Consider the following 23199-nt stretch of genomic DNA (forward strand, 5'->3'; position numbering starts at 1 on the left):
TCTCAATAATGCTTTTCTAAGCACAGTATCAGAGAAAGTAAATGGAAGGGAAATTTAAAATCAAGAGCATCAACCTTCCAAAGAAGTTTGAAGTGGCAAAATAGAGAGTAATATTTCTATTTTCAGCTTTGATCTTCTAACTTTAGCCAGTGCCAAGACTTGCAATATTATACTTAGCATTCCACCCTTACACAGGTTTGTCCTTTTCTTCACAAGAACCACGTTCATTGCTTTTGTTCTTAACACCTACTGTGTATTCAGATTACACTAAAAATTAGTCAAAAAATTTAAAAATAAATAAAAATTATAGTTGCTTATTTATGTATAAGTGGTACCTATAACTAATGTCTCCAAAGTGTTACAACAGAATCAGAGGGGCTGGAATGATAGTACAGCAGGTAGGGTGTTTGCCTTTCATGCAGCTGACCCGAGTTCAATCCCCGGCATTCCACATGGTCCCTCAAACACAGTCAGGAGTAATTCCTGAGTGCAGAGCCAGGAATAACCCCTGAGCATTGCTGCGTGTGACCCCAAAAGCTAAAAAATAAAAAAAAAGAAAACTTAAGAATATTGTTCCCTGGGCTGGAGTGATAGTATAGCAGGTAGGGTGTTTGCCTTGCATGCAGCCAACCCAGGTTAGATCCCTCAGCATCGCATGTGATCCCCTGAGCCCAAAAGAAGTGCCTCCTGAGCACAGAGCCCTGAGCACTGCTGGGTGTGACCCAAACAGCATTTCACAGCTGCTCCCCCCACCCCAAAACAATGCTGTTCCTTTAACTGTGCTCCTCATAAGGATTAAAGCTCAGTACCTAGACTGAGATCAGTCTGTCTGGATTCTCTTAGTGTGAATTTGGAACAGGAACTTAATTTCAGTTTTCTGTAAAAAGAGGTAAGTGTATTTATACTGTTTATGTCATAGTGTTGTCCTGAGAGTTAAAAGAAATAATGTGAAAAAAGTAATATACTTCGTACAGTTCTGAAGGCATAGTGAACACTCCAATTGTAGTAGCTGTTGGTAATTATTACTTATAGTAACAGAGAGGATTGATATTATTAAACATATTAAAATTGATGTTACAAAAAAAAAGCAAGTTCTAATGTAGCTGATGATTGAGTATCAGCTCCTAAAAAGCAAGTCAAAGTTCAAAGGAGGTACAATATTATTTTTCAGTTTCATTAATATCAGGCAACTGCATTGGATATTTATTCAAGATATGTAAGTGACTTTCATCATTCATTACTAAAAATGCTAGGAAAGTTTGTTGCAGATACAGCTACGAACGTGCACAATGGTTTTCAGAGACTACTGTTATACAAGCATGTGGCAGAGCTAATATTCAGGACTCCTTTCTGATCAGTGGTATCTTACAGCATGTCTCTTTAAAACTCCAGGCTTTAATTTGAATAACAGACTGCCAGGAAGTTTCCTTTCCTTCTCCCTGGAGGTTATTCAGTCAATATTTTTCTATTGAGAGTAGCAGGAACTTTGAAATATTTTTAAAGACTATTTTAACTTCTTAGGACAAAGGAAACAAGTGAAAAAAAGAATCACTTATAAAATAATAATAGATTGTATGAGATGTATGTGACCATTTTATTTGTATACTTTGAAAATGGGCTTTAAGTGGCGAGGGAGATAGTTGAAAGGGTGGAGCACATGCTTTGCAGGCTGGAGGCCAGGGTTTAATCCCTGGCACCACATGGTCTCCTGAGCACCATCAGGAGCAACCACAGAACAATAAACCAGGATAAGCCCTGAGCACTGCTGGGTGTAGACCCAAAACACAAACAACAACTAAATAAAAGTGGACTTTAAAACTTTTCTTTTTTTGTATGTTTGTTTTTGGCTTTTGGGGTCACCCCCGGGGCAACGGCCAGGGGTTATTCCTGGTTTTGCACTCAGGAATTACTCCCCGCGGTGCTCAGGAAACATATGGAATGTGGGAGATCAAACTTGGGTCAGTTGCATGCAAGGCAAACGCTCTACCTGCTGTACTTTCGCTCCGGTCCCAAAACTTTTCTATTTTAAATCAAAATTCTTTAAAACAAGACCATTGAAAGCAGTTCAGAGTTTCTCTCCTTTCCCCCCAGATGTATGTATTTTGTATTAACAGGAAAATTCTTTGGGATGCCTAAGAGAACCCCATAAATCCATAGCAATACAAGTCTCCTATGTACAGGTTATTTAAATTTAAAAAAAATTAAAATTTTGTTTTTGGACCACAATCAGCAGTGTTCAGAGATCACTCCTTATCAAACTCGGGGGGACCATTCTGGGTGCTGGGGAATGAACCCAGGTGGGCCAGATGCAAAGGAAATACCCTACCCACTGTACTATCACTTTGGCTCAATAGTTTTTTTAAAAAAAAATATTCTTTATTCAAAAAATGTGGGGGGCCAGGAGTGATAGTACAGCAGGTAGCGTATTTCCCTTGCACCTGGCTATTTCAGTTTCTATTCCCGGCATCCCATATGATCCCCCAAGCAAATCCAGGAGTAATTCCTGAGTGCAGGGCCAGGAGTAACCCTTGAGCATCGCTGGGTGTGACCCTAAAAAGCCAAAAAAAAAAAAGTAACAATAATAAAATGAAATAATATGTGGCATATTGTTCATCCTGGATTTTAAAAAATTGGGGTCCTTCTAGGCAGTGCTTGGGGAACCATGAGGTGCCAGGGATCAAATCCTAGTTTCCTGCCTCCAAAGCATGGGCCTGGTCCTCTGAGTCACCTTCCCAGGCCTTTAAATACCCTGATTATAATGATGCTTGGTGCTTCTAAAGAAGTGTTTGAGGAAATCAGAGACTTATACGGAGGATAGAAACAACTTAGGGACCTGCCCACTCCATCCCCAGAGGTAGAAGTGGCCAAGTGATGGTCTTGGGGGCTCACGGAAGGGCGTTTGCCTTGTACACTGCAGGACCCGCTGACCTGGGTTCGATTGCTCTGTCCCTCTAGGAGAGCTGGGCAAGTTACCGAGAGTATCTTGCCCGCACTGCAAAGACTGGCAAGCTACCCGTGGCATTCGATATGCCAAACACAGTAACAACAAGTCTCACAATGGAGACATACTGGCCCGCTGGAGCAAATCGATGAAGAACGGGAGGACAGTGCTACAGTGCAAAAAAAAAAAAAAAAAAAAAAAAAGGAGGTGGGAGGCGGGAAAGAGCCTTTTTTCAGAGTTCTTGGGAGGATTCAACGGGCTCACACGTGTCAAGGGCACCAAGCACACACGGTCAAATACCAAGTTTTTCTTAATACTGTGGCAGGCGCCAGGAAGAGGCAGATTTCTCAAGCGCGCGGTTCTGCACCGCGCCGGCTGGGAAAGGGTTTCCCACCGCAGGGCGCGCTCCCAGCAGCGCTGGAGCGACAAGCACAGGGGCGGGAAGACACGGGTGGGAAGACCCTCGTCGTTTCTGATCTTGGGAGGACCCCCGAGGGGTCCGGGTGGGTGGGTGGGAGCTGGGGGGGAGCGGGGAAGATGGGCGCTCGGGGGTGGGGACTGGACCGGAGGAAACAGGTGATGGAGAGGCGTGGGGGATGGCAACGGCAACCAAACCCCGGCTGCGTGCCACAAACCTGGCACGCTTCGGGCCGTGCCGTTCCGTTCCCCAGCCTAGAAATCGAGAAGATTCCATTCGCCTGGGTCCCTTGCCGCGGGGCATCCGTCCCAGGAGCTGTTTCAAGCCGCGGCTTTTGCAGAGAGGGAGGAACCGCGTTTTTTTTTTTTTTCTAGAAGGCAGCGTTTGGATGCAAGAGTGTGTGTGTGTGCGTGGTGGGGGTGGGGGGAGGATGGTGTCAGCAGGCAGGGTGGGCTTGGGGGCCGGGATGGGGGTGGAGGGGTGCCTGGCCTTGGCAATTCTGTAACAGGGAAGGGGCCGCTCAAGTCCCGTCGCCGAGCCGCGGCCACTCCCGCGCTCGCACGTTGTTCTGGAGCTTCCACGTTCGCAGCCCCTGCAACATGGAAGATGCATTCCCTTCGGCTTTTGTGTGCGTGGCTCGCCCATCAGGGGTTGCAGGAGGGAACGCCAGGGCCCCGCCGCCTTTGGACACGCGTGGCCGGCCGCTCGGGGCCCCCGAGGCATTCGCTGTCAGTTTCCTGCCGCCGGGCACCTCCACGCGGCCGTTCCAAGGCGGGATTTGGGGAGTGTGTGTGTGTGTAACCCGGACGCGTCTGTCCCCAACACAGCGTCTGTCTCGCTGGCCCGGGGACACCAGACTCTGGGCACTGCCAACCTTTCCCGAGCTTCTGCCCGCGGCCAGCGCCGCCCAGGGCGCGCCCCGCCAAGGGCCCTAGGTAGGTGCGCTCCCCGCGCGCCTCTGCAGGGTCTCGGGCCCTCGCGGGTCCCGCCTCCCGGCAAAACCCCCCTGACCCCCCACCCCCACCGCGATCAGGGTCCCGCTCGGGGTGCAGGCGGGCGCCCCGGGGCTGCCGAACGCTGAGGCGGCCCCGGAAGTTTGTGAGTCTCCAGGGCAGGAGCCGGAGTCACCTTGACCCTCGCCGAGAGGTGGGGAAAGTTAGCTCCCGCCGGACGCGGGCTGGAGCGGAAAAACGGAGACCCAGAGAACTTTCGCCGGCCGAGCTCGCCGTCACGTTTTCCTGTTTTCGAAGGCGGCTCCCGAGCCCGAGAGAGTCCAAGGGTGGCGAGAGCAGGTGGCAGGACTCCGCCTCCCACCCCCCAGCCTCCCCGGCGCGCCGCCCCGCCCTTGGGCTCGCACGCCGCAGCTCCCCCGCGGGGCGGTCCCGCCTCTCCGGCGGCGCGCGCGAAGAGCCGGGGCGCGGGGCATTGTGGGAGTCGTAGTCCGGGCGCCGCGCCGGCCCGCGGCCGAGCGCGCTCGCGCCTACAAGCCCCAGGGTACCCCGCGGCGCCGGCCGCTCCCGGATGTGTGCCTGGCGCCGGAAGAGAAGCCGGCCCCCCTCTCTCGGCCCGGCCATCTTGTGGGAAGAGCTGAAGCAGGCGCTCTTGGCTCGGCGCGGCCCGCTGCAATCCGTGGAGGAACGCGCCGCCGAGCCCCCATCATGCCTGGGCACTTACAGGAAGGCTTCGGCTGCGTGGTCACCAATCGATTCGACCAGTTATTTGACGACGAATCGGACCCCTTCGAGGTGTTGAAGGCGGCGGAGAACAAGAAAAAAGAAGCCGGCGGGGGCGGCGTTGGGGGCCCCGGGTCCAAGAGCGCCGCTCAGGCCGCCGCGCAGACCAACTCCAACGCGGCGGGCAAGCAGCTGCGGAAGGAGTCGCAGAAGGACCGCAAGAACCCGCTGCCGCCCAGCGCCGGCGTGGTGGACAAGAAAGAGGAGACGCAACCGCCCGTGGCGCTCAAGAAAGAAGGTGAAGCCGGGCTGGGGGGCGCGGAGCGGGGACGCGCGGGCTCCCACCTGTGTGTGCTGCGGGCGCCCCCCGCGGCCCGGCCGTCCCCGCCGCCGGAGCGGGGAGCCACCCCCTTCCCGCCGCGGGCTCGGGCCGGGCTTGCACCTTGGGGCGCGCCCGCCGCCGCCTTCCCGCCCGAACCCGCCGCCGGGGCTTGGCGCTGAGCATGATGATGATGATGATGATGATGATTTTTTTTTTTGAGGGGGGAGGCTGGGGGGACACGACGGGAACGATGCCGGTGTCGGGTCGCTCCTGCCCTCGTGTCCCGCGACGGCGCGGGGCGCCCGGTTTGTTTGCAAGGGGTCTGGGTTGGGGGGGGGGAACCCGGGGCCGGGCGGCTCGTGGAGAGAGCTCGGCGGCCGCGGGCACCCGCGGGGTGCTCCGGCACCCCAAACTTGAGAAACTTGGGGGGGACGGGCCGCGGCCAGCGAGGCCTCTGGAGACCCAGCCGGGAAAGCGGGTGTGTGCGTTTCGGTTTGGGTTTTTTCTTTTTTTTTTTTTTTTTTTCATTTTTCTTCGGGGTGCGGCCGGGCCCGGGCCTCGTGGTGCGTTGCACGCCGAGGCTGTCAGCCCCCGGGCGTGTGCACGTGCGTTCGGAGCGCGCGGGCCGCGCTTGGCGGGCTCGGCTGTCTGCGCCCTGCAGCCGGCTCTTGTGCGCGTGTGCGTGTGCGCGCGCGCGCGTTTGTGCGTGTGTCTGTCTGTCTGTCTGTCTGTCTGGGGGAAGCAGCCACGGTGAAGGTGGGGAGGCGGGTCTCGGAAATCGCTCCTGCAAGGTGGAAAGTTGCAGCCCACCCCACCCCCCGCCGCCGCCACCGCCGCCACGTGCTCCCGGTGCCCCGTGCGGCCACTTACTGACTTTCACCCCCGACACGCAGCGGCCGCTTTGGGGGGAACCGAAATCGCGTTGCGGTGGCGTTTGGGTTTCTGAACTCAGCGCGTGCAGCAGGAGGAGCTGGGCGAGATGCGCGGCGGACGACCTGGGTGGGGGCCGCCGCGACTACTCAAAAATTATTAACTCCTGGGCGCTCCGCCCGGGTGGCTGCGTGTGCCGGGCGGGGTTGGGGGGGGGGAAGAGCACATGGGGACCATCAGACACGGGGAGCACGCGGCACGGCAGCCCCCCTGCTACCTCCTGGCGGCTTGAGCGCATCCCGAGGCGTGCAAGGAACGAACGAACGCACGCCGCCTTGCGCAGCGCACTCGGGTTCTGCGCCAAGTTTGCAGGCTTGCCCGCGCGGATCTAATAAGCTGATTGGGGGCTCGGGGGAGGGGGGAAACACGGAGAGCGAAGCATGAAACAGTAAATGCCCAGGTAGGTGTGCTTGTTTGCCCATCTTGGATGTTCACAGCACGGAGCATAGTTTTCAAATCCCGGGGTGATTTTGGTCCTGAGCAATTATAATCGTGGGTAACAACGTTCCTGTCTGGAGACTCGTATTTTCAGTTGCAAAGGTAGAGAATTCCCGGGATGTATAGCTGGACCGAGTTCTGGCACCAGGAGTGGAAGGGCACGGTGGGGAACACAACACAGGTTAGCCAACGTAGTTTTCCGCAGATCAGCATTTCAGGGCCTTTAAAACTGCGCACAACTTAAATAGGGGGTGTTGCGTGAAGGCTGAGTGTCAAGCTACCTGTCAGGGATCCGGGGCGCTGTGGTTATGAGACACCTGAAAACATCCTTTCCTCTTGTGGGAACGATGGGCTAAAGATGGGTCTGGCACGGTGCTGACTGAATTGGTGGCACCTTGGTTAGATGCATCGCCAGAGTGTTTAGCCAGAAATATTCCTACGTTACTCATATTCATCATACGTTTTTATATGTAGTAGGTACATATAAATGCATTTACATGGGCAGGGGCTGTGGCACCAGGGATGTAGCCCTGGCACCGCAAAACTGTATTAATGGCTTTGATGTGAGCTGGTTTTGGGCCTACCTGTTGCCCTCACCAAGAACTTTGAGGATTGGCTACAATACTGCTGAGTCTAGATGAAAGATGTTCTTAAGTTTAATGTAGTAGCCGGCATTCTGGTTTGTGAGACATTTCCTGAGAAACTTACAAATTAAAAAGGCTGCTTTCCATTGGGTGAGTTGATGTAGTAAGAGTCTGTAAGCCCGGTATTGAATATTGGGCGTGGAAGCAAGCCATTGTTCATTTGGGTGTGTTTGGCTTGGATATCAGTGTAAAGACTGGTTCCATAGCTCCACCCCAGTATACTCTACCTCTGATGAAATTTATTTACTTATTTATTTTTCTGGCGATATTTATGTAAAATGTCTCAGTGTAAGTAAGAGCTTACATCTGTGATTTATTCTGCCAGTTTTGTAAACAGCCAAATAATAACTTATGCCCTGATGTTTCACTTAGAATTGAAGTGAATCACCTTAAGATCTTGTTATTAAACAATTCCTCAATTTCTCAGCATTTTTTCGGATTGTCAGATGTTCTGGTGTGGCAATTAGAGCATACCTCAAAGCTTACAGTCATCTTCAGTCTGTTTGTTCTTGCCCTTAAGGACACCAATAATGCAAATTAGTAGTAGCTCTAGTGAGGCTCAAGATGCTTAACAGGAAAAAGTAAGGAAGTACCCAGTAAATGCTTCAGCATCTCTTCGTACCACGAGTTTTTATTCAATACTGCTTCAGAGGAGGGGTCCTTTTGAGAGTGGGGTTTCAAAAATTATTTGGAAACATAGGGCAAACTTGAAAGCACCTGCCAACTAAGATACTGATTATTTCTCGTGGTGATATACTAGTAATTTTAAGTTAGGTGTGGTCTGTGCCTCTATGTATAACTATAAATACAGTACAGAAAAGACCTTTTTTTGTTGTTGTTATTGTTAAATAGATGTTTTAAAATATGGGGAAAGGTAATCTGGAGAGAGGTACCTTTTATTTCCCTTTCAGTTTTGTAGTTGCACGAAATTAGTAGGTTCTGTGTTTTCTATCCCTTCCAGAATAACTCAAAATATTGTGGCCTTTACTATTTTGAAGGTTTTTATTTGGTAGGTGTATTCATTTTCTTGATTTATGGATGGCTATGGGTCTTAGCATTTTTAGCACCTTGAAAGCTAAGACATAAATTTGCCTAGGTTTATAAAAATTGAGATGGGTACCTGGGAGAGTAAAAGGGGATGACTAAAATTACTGCCCAGATTAATTCCAAGTCAGTTAAATAAACCATGTTGGATTTTGGAGATGCCTAGTGTCTGACTTTTTCGGTAGGAGTGCTCCTTAAAGTGGATTGAAAAGTGAAACATGCAATTATTTCTGTTGAACAGTCTGGGCCTAAAATTTTCATACTGCGGAAATAATTTGCTTATTTAGGTTACTTATCTTTTTTAGGAATAAGACGTGTTGGAAGAAGACCTGATCAACAACTTCAGGGTGACGGAAAAATAATTGATAGGAGACCAGAAAGGCGACCACCTCGTGAACGACGATTTGAAAAACCACTTGAAGAGAAGGGTGAAGGCGGAGAATTTTCAGTTGATAGGCAAGAGTTTTAAAAATATCTACACATATTTTCATTGTTACAGACACAACCCAAAGCTGGAGATCAGCTTTTCAGAGAAATGTCTGAATATATGTTGTTAACGCTTCAAATTTTTTGCTAAGTTATTGATGTTAAAACAGGAAACATTGTGGTTTTGAAGAGAAGGCTAATATTTTGTTCTTGCTATCTTCAGATGTTGAATTAATATTAGTAAAGCCATTTGGATAATTGTAGTAAAACATTACTCACTGCATGCGGGTTGATAGGTATATTTAATTTTAATATATTGGCAAGGAACAATTAGATAATGTGCACTGAATAACAGTGAAAAGGTATGCGCTTCTTAACAATCAAAAGTAAAGCTTCAGAGAATGCCAGAATGATTTCTGGGGAAGCTTCTGACTTATGATTTGGATTTAGAAGGAAACTTGATTGTTCCTAAAATAATGTTACAAAGTTGTTACAAACCAGTAAATATATTCCTCTGTTTTTGAGCCTTTGCATTTTCTTTATCTCTTTCTGAAAATCTTGAAAGTAAATGTTTTCTATTGTAGACCGATTATTGACCGGCCCATCCGAGGCCGTGGTGGTCTTGGAAGAGGTCGAGGAGGCCGTGGACGTGGAATGGGACGAGGAGATGGATTTGATTCTCGTGGCAAGCGTGAATTCGATAGGCATAGTGGAAGTGATAGATCGTAAGTCTTACTGGTTTTTATTACTTACTTATATTTTATTATATTTCTATAGTACAACAAAATTTGAATTTCTAGAGCTAAAGAGTATTATGTTAACTCAGTTTTGTTAGTTCTTTCTCACATTACAGTGGCCTGAAACATGAGGACAAGCGTGGTGGTAGCGGATCTCACAACTGGGGGACTGTCAAAGATGAATTAACGTTGGTATTCTGATTTTTTAATAATTTTAATAAGATTGATCTTATACTTTACTGAATGTTCACTTAGATCTTTATTAAATTTGTTCTGGCACAGAATGGATGCTCTCACATAAGAGCTTCAGTTCTAAGAATGATTTTTGGGTGCTTGTTTAGGTTATAATGTGAAATAACCTTTTTTTTCTTTAATATGAATATTTAGCTCCCTTGAACTCCACCCTGTATTAAAGTCTTTGAGTATTTTGATTTTTGTATTTATCTTTTTAATTTCTGTTCTAGCCATTGACCTTTTTGGTCCTAATGAAAATGTGATGAGCTGGTGATGATGTGTGTTGTAACTGACTCCTGTCTAGCTTTTTTGTTTGGGGGATGCACTCAGTGATGCTCAGGGGTTATTAATGGCTCTGCACTCAGGAGTCACTCCTGGTGGTGCTTGGTGGACCACATGGGATGCGGGGAAGTAAACCCTGCTTAGCTGAGTGCGAGGCAAGCGCCTTACCCGCTGTACTAGCCTCCATCACCTTGGCTAGGTTTTTATAGAAAATTCAGGAACTATATAACTTAATGAGTTTACATTTAAAAACACTTTCCTGGAGGCCTATTGGGGAATACATTTAGTGGGAAATGAAGAGAATGTGGAAGCTTTGAAATATCTTTGTATAAAGAACTCTTCAGCTACATGTAAATGGACCTAGATGCCTTTCTTTTTCTTCTTTCCTTAGAGAGTCCCCAAAATACATTCAGAAACAAATATCTTATAATTGCAGTGACTTGGATCAATCAAATGTGACTGAGGAAACACCTGAAGGTGAAGAACATCCAATGGCAGACACTGAAAATAAGTAAGTGGTTTTATGCCAAAGGTAATGCTCTTGCAATGAAATCAGTTTGGGTTTCTTTGAAAACAAAATAACCTGTAGGTTAAATGCTGCTTTCAATGGCTTAAAAAAATTTTTTTTTTTAAATAGAAGGGTTTACTGAAAAATACAAGGAAATGGAAAAGAAACTCTCTAGCTCGGGAGGCACTTATTATAGAACTATGGTTTTGGGGATTTTTAACATACGGAAATTTTAGTTTTTCTCAAAAGAATCTATTAAGAGGACGACTATACGTGTATATAGGCTTTGGTGGTTTTAAAACTGTAAATGGCCTTTTCTATTTGAAGTTTGACTTTTTAAAAGACGGAGAGATGTCAGTAAAACTTAGTATTTGCCATAAACACACAACATACTCCCCCAACTGCCTTGCTGAGGATCAAGCCCTGGGCTTCATGTGAAATATGCAGGTGGTAATTCTGCTGCCGAACTATATCCCTGGCCCCAAAATTGCATATTTTTACCTGTGTGTAGAGATGAGGTAAGATGTTCTATAACCTTGCTTGGTAGAGAAATTTTGACAAGTGACTGATTTGTACATAAGCCCAGGGACACTGAACAGGCATAAATATAGATGAAAGTTGGAGTAGAAAGTAGATAAAAGTTTGGTTTTAAAAATTATATGGGGGCTGGAGAGATAAAAATTATATGGGGGCTGCACAGCAGATAGGGCGTTTGCCTTGCATGCAGCCGAACTGGGTTCGATTCCCAGCATCCCATATGGTCCCCTGACCACCGCAGTGCAGAGCCAGGAGTAACCCCTGTGCGTCGCCAGGTGTGACCCAAAAAGAAAAAAAATATATATGAAATGTTGAATTGAGAACTTGGAATATTTATAACTCAGTTCTATAGTCGTTACACATTTTATTGAGACATTTTTTAAATGGGAGGATGTGACTTTAAATTATCTTTTAGGCTTCCCCTATATACATAGAATTTGAGTAACATTGACAGGGTAGAATGTAAAAGAAGAGCAAGTATAAATTTATCTTCTTTAGTTCCTTTAATTTCTGAATTTTAAGGCAGAATGGTGAGTTCTAATGTTTTCACTAACTCATAGCTGGTGAGGTTTTTAAGATTTAAATTTGAAATAACTAGTGCATCCATCTGTCTGCCCAAGCAGATAATACACACCAGTCATTTTGAGTGCTGAAATGTAGTTACGGATTTCAAGTTCTAACTCTCTAACACTACTTAGGGAGTTGCTTGGAGCACTTCTGGGCGTCTGGGGCTTTTACGGTAGTACTCGCCAGCCAGATCAGATGGAGTGCTGGCCCACTAGGGCAGTACCCAGGGTGCAGAGCATTAAATTTTGTTGCTTGCATGTGCAAGGCATGTTTCCCTGACCCGTAGGTCAGTAATTGTTTTTTTTCTTCTTCTTCTCTTCCTTGCCGGGCATCAAACTCGGGTTCTTCACATGCAAGGCATGTGCTGTCTCACTGAACACAGTCCTGGCCCCTAGGTCAGTAATTCTTAAACAGTACATAATCAAAGCAAAAATGGAATGTTGTTCTAAGAATTGCTCGTGGGTTCATTTGAATAAGGATTCCTTGATTTACTACTGGCGGTTACAGAAATACATGGTACTGTGATGTGAACTTAGGGTAATACTGATTAATTTAAAGGGAACTGTTGGTAAACAAATTGAGGCGTGAGTTACAGAATCTCGTGTAACGTTAATTACTGCACAGTGTTCATCAAAAGTGTTATTTTCATTAAGGTCCATTTTTAAGTTGCCCTTAGAATGCTCTGCCAAGACTAGACCTCCAGGGTCCTGTTTGGCTGATGGGGTATTGGAAGAAAGTGCTGTGTAAATTTGAAATATTCTAAAAATCTTGACAGTGGGCATTAGAGGAATTGTACTCTTCCTCCAGAGTGGGGTGGGGAGTGTGAAATCCGAACTCATAAGGTTATGTCTTGTTATGGAAGTGTAGGAAATGCCACTTTTGCTAACTTGAACTCCCTTGCATATAGTTGCCAGAACTTCTCTGTCTGATTTGTCCTTTACAACACCCTTTGAAGGTAGGTTTCGTGTTTTCGTGATAAAGGCATGGTGTGTTTTATCCTTAGCCGTGTCATAACTTAGGGGTAAGTGGTAATCCTTTTTGATCCTTAGTTTTATTACTTGAATATACGTATTTGAAGTGGATAGTCAAAATCTTGCCCATTTACTGTAAACTTGCTGTGAGAAGTATTAAGATTTTTGTTAGTGAAGAGTAGAGTGAAAGTGGAGGAATACTTGAGCTCTGGGTCTAAAATCACCTGCTATCTTTGGAAAGAAGCAGGGTTCCCAAAATAGCAAACAACTTGTTTAGTGACAATTAGAAATTAAGATTAGACTAAAATAGGCCTGTACTTTAGTCTCCTTTTCAAAAAGAAATGGAGTACTGTACATTACTATAATAGCTCAGGAATTGAGAACCAGTGTGCTTATAGTATTCCATTAATAAGAAATAAGGCTGTACAGGTTGGATTTATAGAGATTTGAGTTTTAAATTTATTTTGCCTGTGTTAATTTCTGAAGCAAAGATTAGAAGGAACCGTTTAAGTTCTGTGGGTGCAGGGTCTGACTGCACACCTGGTGTGTGTTGGGGGAGTGGGGAGGTGCCACCAGGGCCGTACCAGGCTGCAGTGCTAGGATTTGACTTGTCTTTGAATGTGCTCCGCAGACTTTCCCATTTGCATTTTCTACCTAACCCCAAGAAACTGGTGGGGGTGGGGAACGCCTTGATAGGCCACTTAAAGGTTTTTCTGCTTGTGATTTTTTAAAGAGTTGGTTGTATCTTTGTCATTTATTTGCCAAATTCAGAATACACTTTGAGGAAAGGGGAGGGAATGTGCAGAAGTCCCACATGACAGTAGGGGTCTCCTAAAGGATTCCCACCTGTCAGTTACTCATTCTTAGACTAAGTGAATGAGCATTGAATGAATTAATTACTCTTACCTGTTGGGTTATAAAGTGAATTCTCTTGTCCTTTAAATAATCTCTGAAAGTTGACCTGTCACCCGAAATTAATTGTATTGTCAGAAGTCAGATTGTGTTTCCAGCCTCCTTCAAGTTTAAAACTTAAATTTTTTTTGTAGGGAGAACGAAGTTGAAGAAGTAAAGGAAGAGGGTCCAAAAGAGATGACTTTGGATGAATGGAAGGCAATTCAGAATAAGGACCGTGCAAAAGTAGAATTTAATATTCGAAAACCAAATGAAGGTGCTGATGGGCAGTGGAAGAAGGGATTTGTTCTTCATAAGTCAAAGAGTGAAGAGGTAAAGCAATGTTTTTTGGGCTTCAATTTATCTTGAGTTATATTGGTAATTTTTGTTAATTTTGCATGGATTGCTCTTTTTAAAAGTGCTTTCACTTGATTGCTATAATCTAGTTTTGGTTATTTTTCCTTATAAATATGATGCTCAATTTGTATACTATAGTTAAAAATTTTAGAAATTTGATGGATCTTTTCAAAGCTGACAGTAGTTTTCATAATTTTCCCTTGCTAGAGATCTAATGAATTCAGATTAAAGAATTGTTTTCGTGTCATTTTACCTAAGATTTATAGAAGTGTATGCCCTCATTTAGTAACATTTTTTGAAATTACCTGTACCATACACAATCCGAATTCTTGAGTAAATGTAGTTAGCCTACTTGGCTGAAGTATGAATTCTTATAGAATACCAGAGAATTAGTTAGGAGCTTCACTTAGGAAACAAACTTAACTCGAGAAAGAGATTTTGCTTTTGATTTAGTGGATTCTATTTTAGTCTTGGGGAGATTCTTCGAGGAATGTACTGATCTTGACTCCTTTTAGGGTTACTGTAAGTAGATTTCCATCGCTGGTTGTTTTGGGAGGAGTGCCTACGGGCGCCTGCCAGCTGAATGATACCTGCTGGTCAATGCTGAGGCTTTCCTGAGTTATCCCCACGCCCTGGTCCAAGTTGTATCTGCATGCAACAGGGAGATTATGTTCTTGTGAACAAGAACAGGTTCGGTTATTATGGAGGAGATTTACATACAGAACTTGGAACACGTTTTTCTCCAGAACGACAAGCAGAATACCAGTTGCAATTTTAGATGAGGCATTCCTATTAATAGCCTGGAATATCTTCAGATATTTCACGGACAGACTATTTTATATTGAGCTCTTTAATAATGACTGTTTCTAAGGTGTTGGTTTTTGTTATAATTTTTAAAAAGATTGTAAGAGGTAAACTGCATATAGGATTGAAAGCTTTTTAGGTTTTGTCCCTTACGTTGTACGTGTTTGGGGGATGTGGATGTTTATTTAAATATGACCATATCATTTGAATGTGTATACATAGGTCTTACGGTTTACTTGTACAACACTTTAATGTACTTTCACTTTTTAAAGAGTAAAAATGTGGTCGCAGGCTAACCTCGGTGTAGGTAGGCTGGGGCAGTCTCGGGGGCGGGTTGGATGTGGGGTTTGTGATGCTGGGGATTAACCCACATTCCGGCAAGCTACCGAGAGTATTCGATATGCCAAACACAGTAACAACAAAGTCTCCAATGGAGACGTTACTGGGCCCGCTCGAGCAAATCGACGATCAACGGGAGGGCCTTGTAACCAATAAGGCGTGTGCTCTTTATCACTTGGCATACCCTCAGCCCCCCAAGTGCTCTTTGAGTTTTACAGACACTCATCTTCACAACAAATAGGAAAATGGGGGAACTGAGATATATACTAGGACTGGAAAACTGAATAAAGGTTGACATTTACTGCTCTGAATAAAGCCTTTTGCAAATTTGTTTTATCCTAACCTAAGGTTGGTAGTTTGCTCTGAACATTGAAAGTTTCATTTTAAGGGATTGATACCATTCCTTTGTAATAGCAAATATTTAAAGGTCAGATAGTGACTTTGTTGTGGGTTTTTGGATTTGTATTTTAGGGGATTTAGTTCTGGTTTGGGTTTTTTTTCCCCCCTTCAAATTTGTTGATGTCATGTGTAGCATTTTGATTATTTGACTTGAATCTGTAGCTCTCACAGGTGTAAGAGCGTAGTAATCGTATATGAACAGAATGGTGTTTTAAGAAGCTAGTCAGACATGTCTTTGTCCAAATAATAGTTCGAAGAATATAGAACAGAACTCTTTGTAACTTAGATTTGATATCAGTTTTAGGCAAATTTATGTGCTACCTGTCCAGAAGTCTTTTAAGAGGTTCATATTGAAAACGTCTCAAGGGAATATTTAAAATGTACTTAGCTAACCTCCAGCTGCTAACAGTTACGAGTCTCTTGATTTGAGATGGGACCAGCCATTATTAGAATTGCTTGCATGCCTCTGGGAACTGCTACTATCACCAGCAACTTAAAATTAAGAGAATTTGAAAAGATAAAATTAAAAGGAAGTCTTCTATAAGATGGCTATAGGTGATCCCAAATCTTTGACCTGTAATTTCTTCACACGACACATTGAGTTTTATGGTCTTTGTAGGAGAAAGGCTCGTTATTTAGAGATTTGCTCTTGGTTTTCTAAATCACTCAGGACCCTTCTTTAAATTTTTAGGCTCATGCTGAAGATTCGGTTATGGACCATCATTTCCGGAAGCCAGCAAATGATATAACATCTCAGCTGGAGATCAATTTTGGAGACCTTGGCCGCCCAGGACGTGGTGGCAGGGGAGGAAGAGGAGGCCGTGGTCGTGGTGGGCGTCCAAATCGTGGTAGCAGAACTGACAAGGTAATTTTAAGATTTTTTTTTTTCAATAATCCTTTTACTTGAAATTTCTCAGATAAATCACTCAGGTCACTCTTTTGGGCGCATAAATAAAAAGGTTGAAGGTGACTTTCAAAAAAATACTGCAGATTATTCGACAGACAGGTTTAAAAGGACTTTGAATAGTAATGCTAGTGGAGTTAAATTCCCAGCTTTATATTGGATACTTACTAGGTGCTAGACATTTTATGTACTATGTCATGTATTTTTGTTAGTACATTCATAAAGCCCTATTTTATTTTATTTTTATTTTTTTTTTTGCTTTTTGGGTCACACCTGGATACGCACAGGGGTTACTCCTGGCTCTTCACTCAGGAATTACTCCTGGCAGTGCTTGGGGACCATATGGGATGCTGGGAATCGAACCTGGGTCGGCCGCGTGCAAGGCAAAGCCCTACCCGCTGTGCTATCACTCCAGCCCCATAAGCCCTATTTTATAGAAATTCATAGGGAACAAAGTTAGCTCTTGGACTTTGCCTTCTGCTTCCTTCGCCTTTACTTTTTACAGTTCTTGCACTGGTTTTGTTTGGGGGCCTTACCCAGCCATCCTCAGGGCTTGCTCAGGTCTCACTCTTTGCAATGGGAATCATGATGCCAGGTCGTCTACATACAAAGCCAGTGCCCTAGTCTCTGCAAAATCTCCTTTTCCAAACCTTGGTTCGAAGCAAGTCCCCTACTGCTATACTATTGTTCTGCAGTGCCCCCACCCCCGACTTAGATTTCAGTTAAAATTTTGGGGAGGTTCTGTGTCTAAATGTGGACACAAGTTCACAGTATTGACAATTGTTAATTGTGGTTTGTTTCTTTTGCAGTCAAATACTTCTGCTCCTGATGTAGATGACCCAGAGGCATTCCCAGCTCTGGCTTAACTGGATTGCCATAAAGACAACCCTGGTTCCTTTGTGGACCCTCCTGTCCGAGGTTTTGCATGCTTAAGGATCCCAAACGACTAAGAAATTTAAAAAAAAAAGACTGTCATTCATACCATTCACACCTAAAGACTGAATTTTATCTGTTTTGAAAATGAACTTCTCTCGCTACACAGAAGTAACAATATGGTAGTCAGTTTTGTATTTAGAAATGTATTGGTAGCAGGGATGTTTTCATAATTTTCAGAGATTATGCATTCTTCATGAATACTTTTGTATTGCTGCTTGCAAATATGCATTTCCAAACTTGAAATATAGGTGTGAACAGTGTGTACCAGTTTAAAGCTTTCACTTCATTTGTGTTTTTTAATTAAGGATTTAGGTGTTCTCCCAATTACAAACTGGTTTTAAATATTGGACATAGTATCAGTTTTAATACCTGCTTTGCATTTTCACACATGGTCAATGGGACATGTAAACTTTGATTTGTCAAATTTTATGCTGTGTGAAATACTAACTGTATTTTAACTTAGTTTTAATATTTTCATTTCTGGGGAAAATCTTTTTCACTTCTCATGATAGCTGTTATATATGCTAAATCTTTATATACAGAAATTATTAGTACTTGAACAAATTCAAAGCACATTGGTTTATTAATCCTTGCTCTTCCTGCATGGTTCATTAGGCTCAAATTATAATTGACCCACAATTTCAACTATATATATATACTGTAAGTGATTTTACCATTTTAAACACCAAACTGATATCTTACTGGTGAAAGTTGTTTAAGCTACTTACTGTTTGTAGATAACATCCTGTGAGGTGATTTAGTTTTCCTGGTGTTGGGTTTTCCCCCTCTGACAGGGTAGGTGCCACACATTGATCTGGCTAATGTGTAAACTGTAAAGTGTCTGGCCACTCCGTATGATTTGTGTGTGTGAAAGGTCCTAAATCAAAAATGTGCATCCATGACCAACAACCCTTTACCCTTCCTTGTTCTAAAGAAACCAAAGGGCACTGGTTAATATGGTGATAATGGGGTGTATTTTAGTTTTGGGGATTTGGAAAGCAGACAGCTTTACTTTATAAGGTTAGAGCAACAGCACCATCCATGAAATATAAGCCAAAAATCTTACTGTTTCTGAATTTCCTACATTGCTATTAAGTTGGATCTGAAGTTGGTAGGTGACTTCCCCGGGTGGTAATCACTATGTTTTCCCTCTTCGTTAGAAAATTAGGTTAATAATGGATTCCTGTGATGGGAGTATCACCACTAGAACAAACATGGAGGGAATGATTGACTAGATTTTCTAGATTTTTTTTTTAAGTTTTGGAAACATGTATTGATAAAATAGGAAAGGAAATTTTATTTAATATTGGAGATCCTTTTTTCATGCAATTTCTACCTATAGCAATGTCCAGTCTTAAAAATATTGAAGATCTTTTAATCATAAAATGTTTATTTAGCTGGTTAGTTCTCCCATATACTTTAAAGAGAGAAATTGTATACTACAAGATCTATTCATTTGGATTTTATCTAGTTAACTACTAGTTTGACGTTAAGGAGGAAATTGGTTTTTAATGATGGATAAGCTTTTGTGCTGGTGTTTTGGATCTTATGATGCTGAGTGTGTTCTGCACTGGTGCTAATGTCCGGTATAGTTTTATATTTACATACCTACTACCCAGAGGCAAGTATTAGTCTAGTCCTTGTGAATGGACTAGTGACCCTCTTGAGATTGCAACATACACGCTCCCATAAGTGTGTTGAGACTTTGAAGTATCTTTACTTGTTTCTGAACACATACCATGTTTATAAACATCTTGGTTTCTAGCAACATAGAGAAAACACCTGCTTCTAAAAGTGCTTCAAAGTTCTGCAGCCGGCCATTGCTGGCCTCTTGTCATTAGAGAATACATAGCAATATCTGGTATGTTGCAAGCTTTCAAGATAGCCTCAAGTTTAAAAAGTTGGTCCATTAGTTGTATCTGATGGATGTGAATTTGCCTCCTAGTTCACTTTTGTGTCAAGAGCTAAAACTGTGAACCTAACTTTCTCTTATTGGTGGGTAATAACTGAAAATAAAGACTTTATTTTCATGCTCACTTCTTAAAAGTCATAAAAACAAATAGGAGCCCATTTACCGTCATGCGTTTCTAACCTGTGTGTGTGCCCAGATATAATAATGCTCACATTTCACTCTTTCTCCTTAAACTACATAGATTGTGTTTGTGTGGGTTACTTATTAAACTAAGCTTTACTCACATTTAGGAGGAATATTTGATGATTATAATTAGATGACGACGTACAGAAAGAATTTTAAGGCCTGACATGACAGTTGGCATGGAGGGGGGGGGGGCAGATCATTGTTTGAATGTGAAAGCAAACTGTGGAATGCTTTTCCCTTCGGCACATATTTTTTTCTTTGACCAAACTAGGTTGTGATCCTCAAAAATTGCTTAAATGAATATACAATAAGTGACTGAATATTTGAAGAGCTTTGTGGTACCAGAGAATAAACCCATGCAAAACATGCATTGAGCTACATCTCTAAGCTAACTTCTGTTATCACAGTTTTCAAGGGTAATGCCAGAGCTGATAGATTTTATTAAGCTATTTTCAACTTGCATTAGAATATATTTAACTTTCAAAGGTAAATGACTTCCGGTGCCTGTGTGTAGTTAAACATTTTAAAATGTGTTAGTACTATATTATATCTTACTTGGTTTTAGTTTAAAAGTGTAAGCAGGACCCATCTTCAGGGTCAGATGTATTTGGGTGTTTTTCTGGTGTGAATCTGGATGGGAGAATATTAAGTACTTCTGATTACTTTTCTAATTATGGTTGCCCTGAATTGGGGGAAAGCAATCCTATACTACTAGGAAATTTCATGAATAGTCCAAATAATGTATGTTGGGTTTTTAAAACACGACTTGAATGGCTCGAGGTCTTACTTGGAGGTAATCAAAATTTTGTTAGTTTTAATTTGTGGGGAAATAAGCTGCTAGCACCTGATTTTGATTTCAAGGTAAGATCCTATATTAGGTATTTTGATGACTATACCATTGCTGAACTGAGTTACTGTTTAACATCTAATAGATTGTGGGGCTTAGGTTCATGGAATTCTACTTTCTAAAGAAAGCGATGCATAGAAAACTAAAGTATTTGTAACTCAGTTGAAGTTGACTTGTAAATTTTCAGTAAATCTTATCTAGAAGTTAACTTGGAAAGAACTTGTTCTAATTTGCTTTGCAGACTATAATAAGGCAGAAAAGTTGTCAGCTTTCAGAAATTTGGTTTCCGTTTTTGTGTAGCCTTATACATGGTCTGTCAACTTTGAGGCTCCCTGTACTTAGAAGTGCTTGAAATGTCTCAGACTGAGACGAAATCATTAAGTCATAGAGTAAAAAGACTTAACTATGAGGAGTAGTATATTCTCAGAGGTTAGGGCATACATATAAAGTCAGCAAGGTTTTTGGGGCTGGAGCGATAGCACAGCAGGTAGGGCATTTGCCTTGTACATGGCTGACCCGGGTTTGTTTCCCAGCATCCCATATGGTTCCCCTGAGCACCGCCAGGAGTGATTCCTGAGTGCATGAGCCAGGAGTAATCCCTGTGCATTGCTGGGTGTGATCCAAAAAGCAAAAAAAAAAAAAAAGAGCAAGGTTTTGGCCACAGGAAAACACTGTTGAAATTACTGTCTTTTAAATTTTTTTTTTAAATTTTGGGGACACACCCAGTAATGCTTGGGGGTGGTTATTCCTGGTGGTATTTGGGACCATATAGAATGCCAGGGGTTGAGCCTGGGTTCCCCTTGTGCAAGTACTGTCTGCTGTACTATCCAACTCCTGGACTTACAAAGGATTGAAAATTACCAAGGATTTATGTGTCCTAAAAAGTATAAAAATTAGGTGCTTTACAGAAATGTTTGCTGGCCTCTGATCTAAGCTCTTAATCCCTAGGTCATGTAAGAGTTGTTTTGCAATAAAAGTTGAGTTCTACATAATAACTCATCTTGTCCCATGAGAACTTAGAAGATTAGAAGTATTTTTTTAAAGTGAAAATTCTGCTTTACATTTAATCAGAAGTTAATTGAATAGTCAGTCAATGCCATGAATGTAGCTTACTGCTTCGTATTTCATGGTGCTTTTCTGTTGTTTTCATGATAGGAATTGGGGTATCCTTTGGAGTTTTACCTGATTTTAGGTGCAATTCTGAAAACCAAGAATGATAGAACATAAGTATTGGACTGTCAATTTTCAGAGAAAGTGATGAAAATGTTTTGACCCAGAGAGATAGTATAGCGGATACGGTGCTTGCCTTGCATGCAGCCGGCCTGGTTTAATTCCCAGCATCCCGTATGATCCCTGAGCAGGGAGTGAATCCTAAATTCAATCCAAGACTACTCTGGAACTAGGCAGGTTGTCCCCCAAAATGGTAATGTGCAGACCTGTTTACAAAGGAACAGTCTAGTGGTTCACATGAAACAATCTCTAGCTAGATTGCTGTCATAGTGATGGTTATGTGAGCCAGCATCATTGGAAGTCTTAAGCACTGCTAGGTCAACGCCCACTCAGTCTCCCTCTCTCCTCCCCCTTACCCCACAAAACTGCATTCCACATACATTCTCTAAAGCCAGGTAGCTTTTGACTAGTCTGTCTAGTGGATAATACCGCCTGTGTTAGAGCTAAAGTTCTTAAAAGCTGCGTGTGCTTTGCACCATTAGATCTTAATGATCATTACTTCTGTTAGAAAAACTTTCCAGAAATAAGCTTACTATATAAACTTGGTTTTGGATATCCATCGCTTCCAAGGTTACTTGCACATTCTAATTTCTACCTGTATCTGGTTTCATCTAGTTTGTCTTTACTTTGGGGGTGGGGGTTTTCGCAGTTTCGCAGTGCTAAGGGCTTACTCCTGGCTCTGTACTCAGATCATGCCTGGTGGCCTTGGGGACCATATAGATAGAGCGCCTGGGATTGAACCTGCAATACTAAGGCCTTTCGCACTGTACTATCTCTTTAACCAAGCTTTGGTGTTTTGAAACTGGGTTATGGAGAGCTTATTAAGGAAGGCTTGTTCTGTAGTTTCTGTTTATTGAATATTTAGATAGATATAGGTGGTAACATAAAGGTCAGATTTGCCATTAGCCAATTGATTGTATTGTTTACCTTGAGGGGAATAGCAGCCTTTGCTTGGGGTTTTGCCCATCAGTGTTTATTATAAAGGTGAATAAAATGAACTCCTGTGTCCTACACAAGAAAAATAGGGCTCCTTGGAGAAGCTGTGGTGCTAAATGGGACCAAATCACTGCATCAGGTGTAGGGGAGACAGCCTGATGGGGAAAAAGCAACATTGAGAGAGACTAGAATACCTACTTTGACATCTCTCACCAGTGTCAGAGCCTTGCTGAAAACTGCAGATGTGGGCTATTAATAGAAACAGAAGAGGGGACAGGAGGAAAAGGCAGTACAGAAAGAACAAAAATTAGAGATTCTCAGACTTCACCTGTCATCTTTTTCAGAAAACAAAAGTCACCTTATTAGAAATCTTATTTTCAAGGCTTGGGGATAGGGAGGGTTTTGTCACAGAGGTCTCTGCGCAAGGCTTGCTCCTGGCTCTGCTTGGGCATCATTCCTGGCAGGGCTTGGGGATCAAACCTGGTTTGGTGCAAGTGCCTTACCTGCTGTATTATCTCTGGCCCGCCCCCAAATCTACCTTCTCTAAACAAGTAGAAAGTGCCCCTGCTGTAGCCCTTGATGCTGTTTGGACAACTGAACTAGGTGATACATACCAAGTTCTAGAAACGCACCCAGTAGAATCTTGGCTTTGGAAAACAGGGGTAATGGATCTTAAAAACAACTTTTGTTTTGGGGCCGTACCTGCCGTCCCTCCTCCAGGCTTAATCCCGACTTTGCTCAGGAGTTGCTCCTAGCAGGGGTTCAGCACCATATGGGGTTCCAGAG

At 43.4% G+C, this 23199-nt stretch overlaps 1 protein-coding gene across 4 annotated transcripts; it reads left to right on the forward strand.

Moving 5' to 3' along the window:
• Positions 1-4906: 4906 nt before the first annotated feature.
• Positions 4907-17651, forward strand: SERBP1 (SERPINE1 mRNA binding protein 1). Of its 4 annotated transcripts, none has more exons than XM_056122235.1 (8): positions 4907-5330; positions 8716-8866; positions 9421-9561; positions 9672-9761; positions 10481-10600; positions 13719-13896; positions 16154-16327; positions 17176-17651. In XM_056122235.1, exons 1-8 carry the CDS (start codon positions 5018-5020, stop codon positions 17230-17232), a joined length of 1224 nt encoding a protein of 407 aa, XP_055978210.1. In that variant the 5' UTR covers positions 4907-5017; the 3' UTR covers positions 17233-17651. The 4 variants fall into 4 exon arrangements, with proteins under 4 accessions (XP_055978210.1, XP_055978211.1, XP_055978213.1 ...); XM_056122236.1 differs by having other exon boundaries at positions 9690-9761; XM_056122238.1 differs by having other exon boundaries at positions 9690-9761; positions 10526-10600.
• Positions 17652-23199: the final 5548 nt, after the last annotated feature.

Source organism: Sorex fumeus, unplaced genomic scaffold (assembly GCF_029834395.1).
Source record: "Sorex fumeus unplaced genomic scaffold, SorFum_2.1 ptg000045l, whole genome shotgun sequence".
Lineage (NCBI taxonomy): Eukaryota > Metazoa > Chordata > Mammalia > Eulipotyphla > Soricidae > Sorex > Sorex fumeus.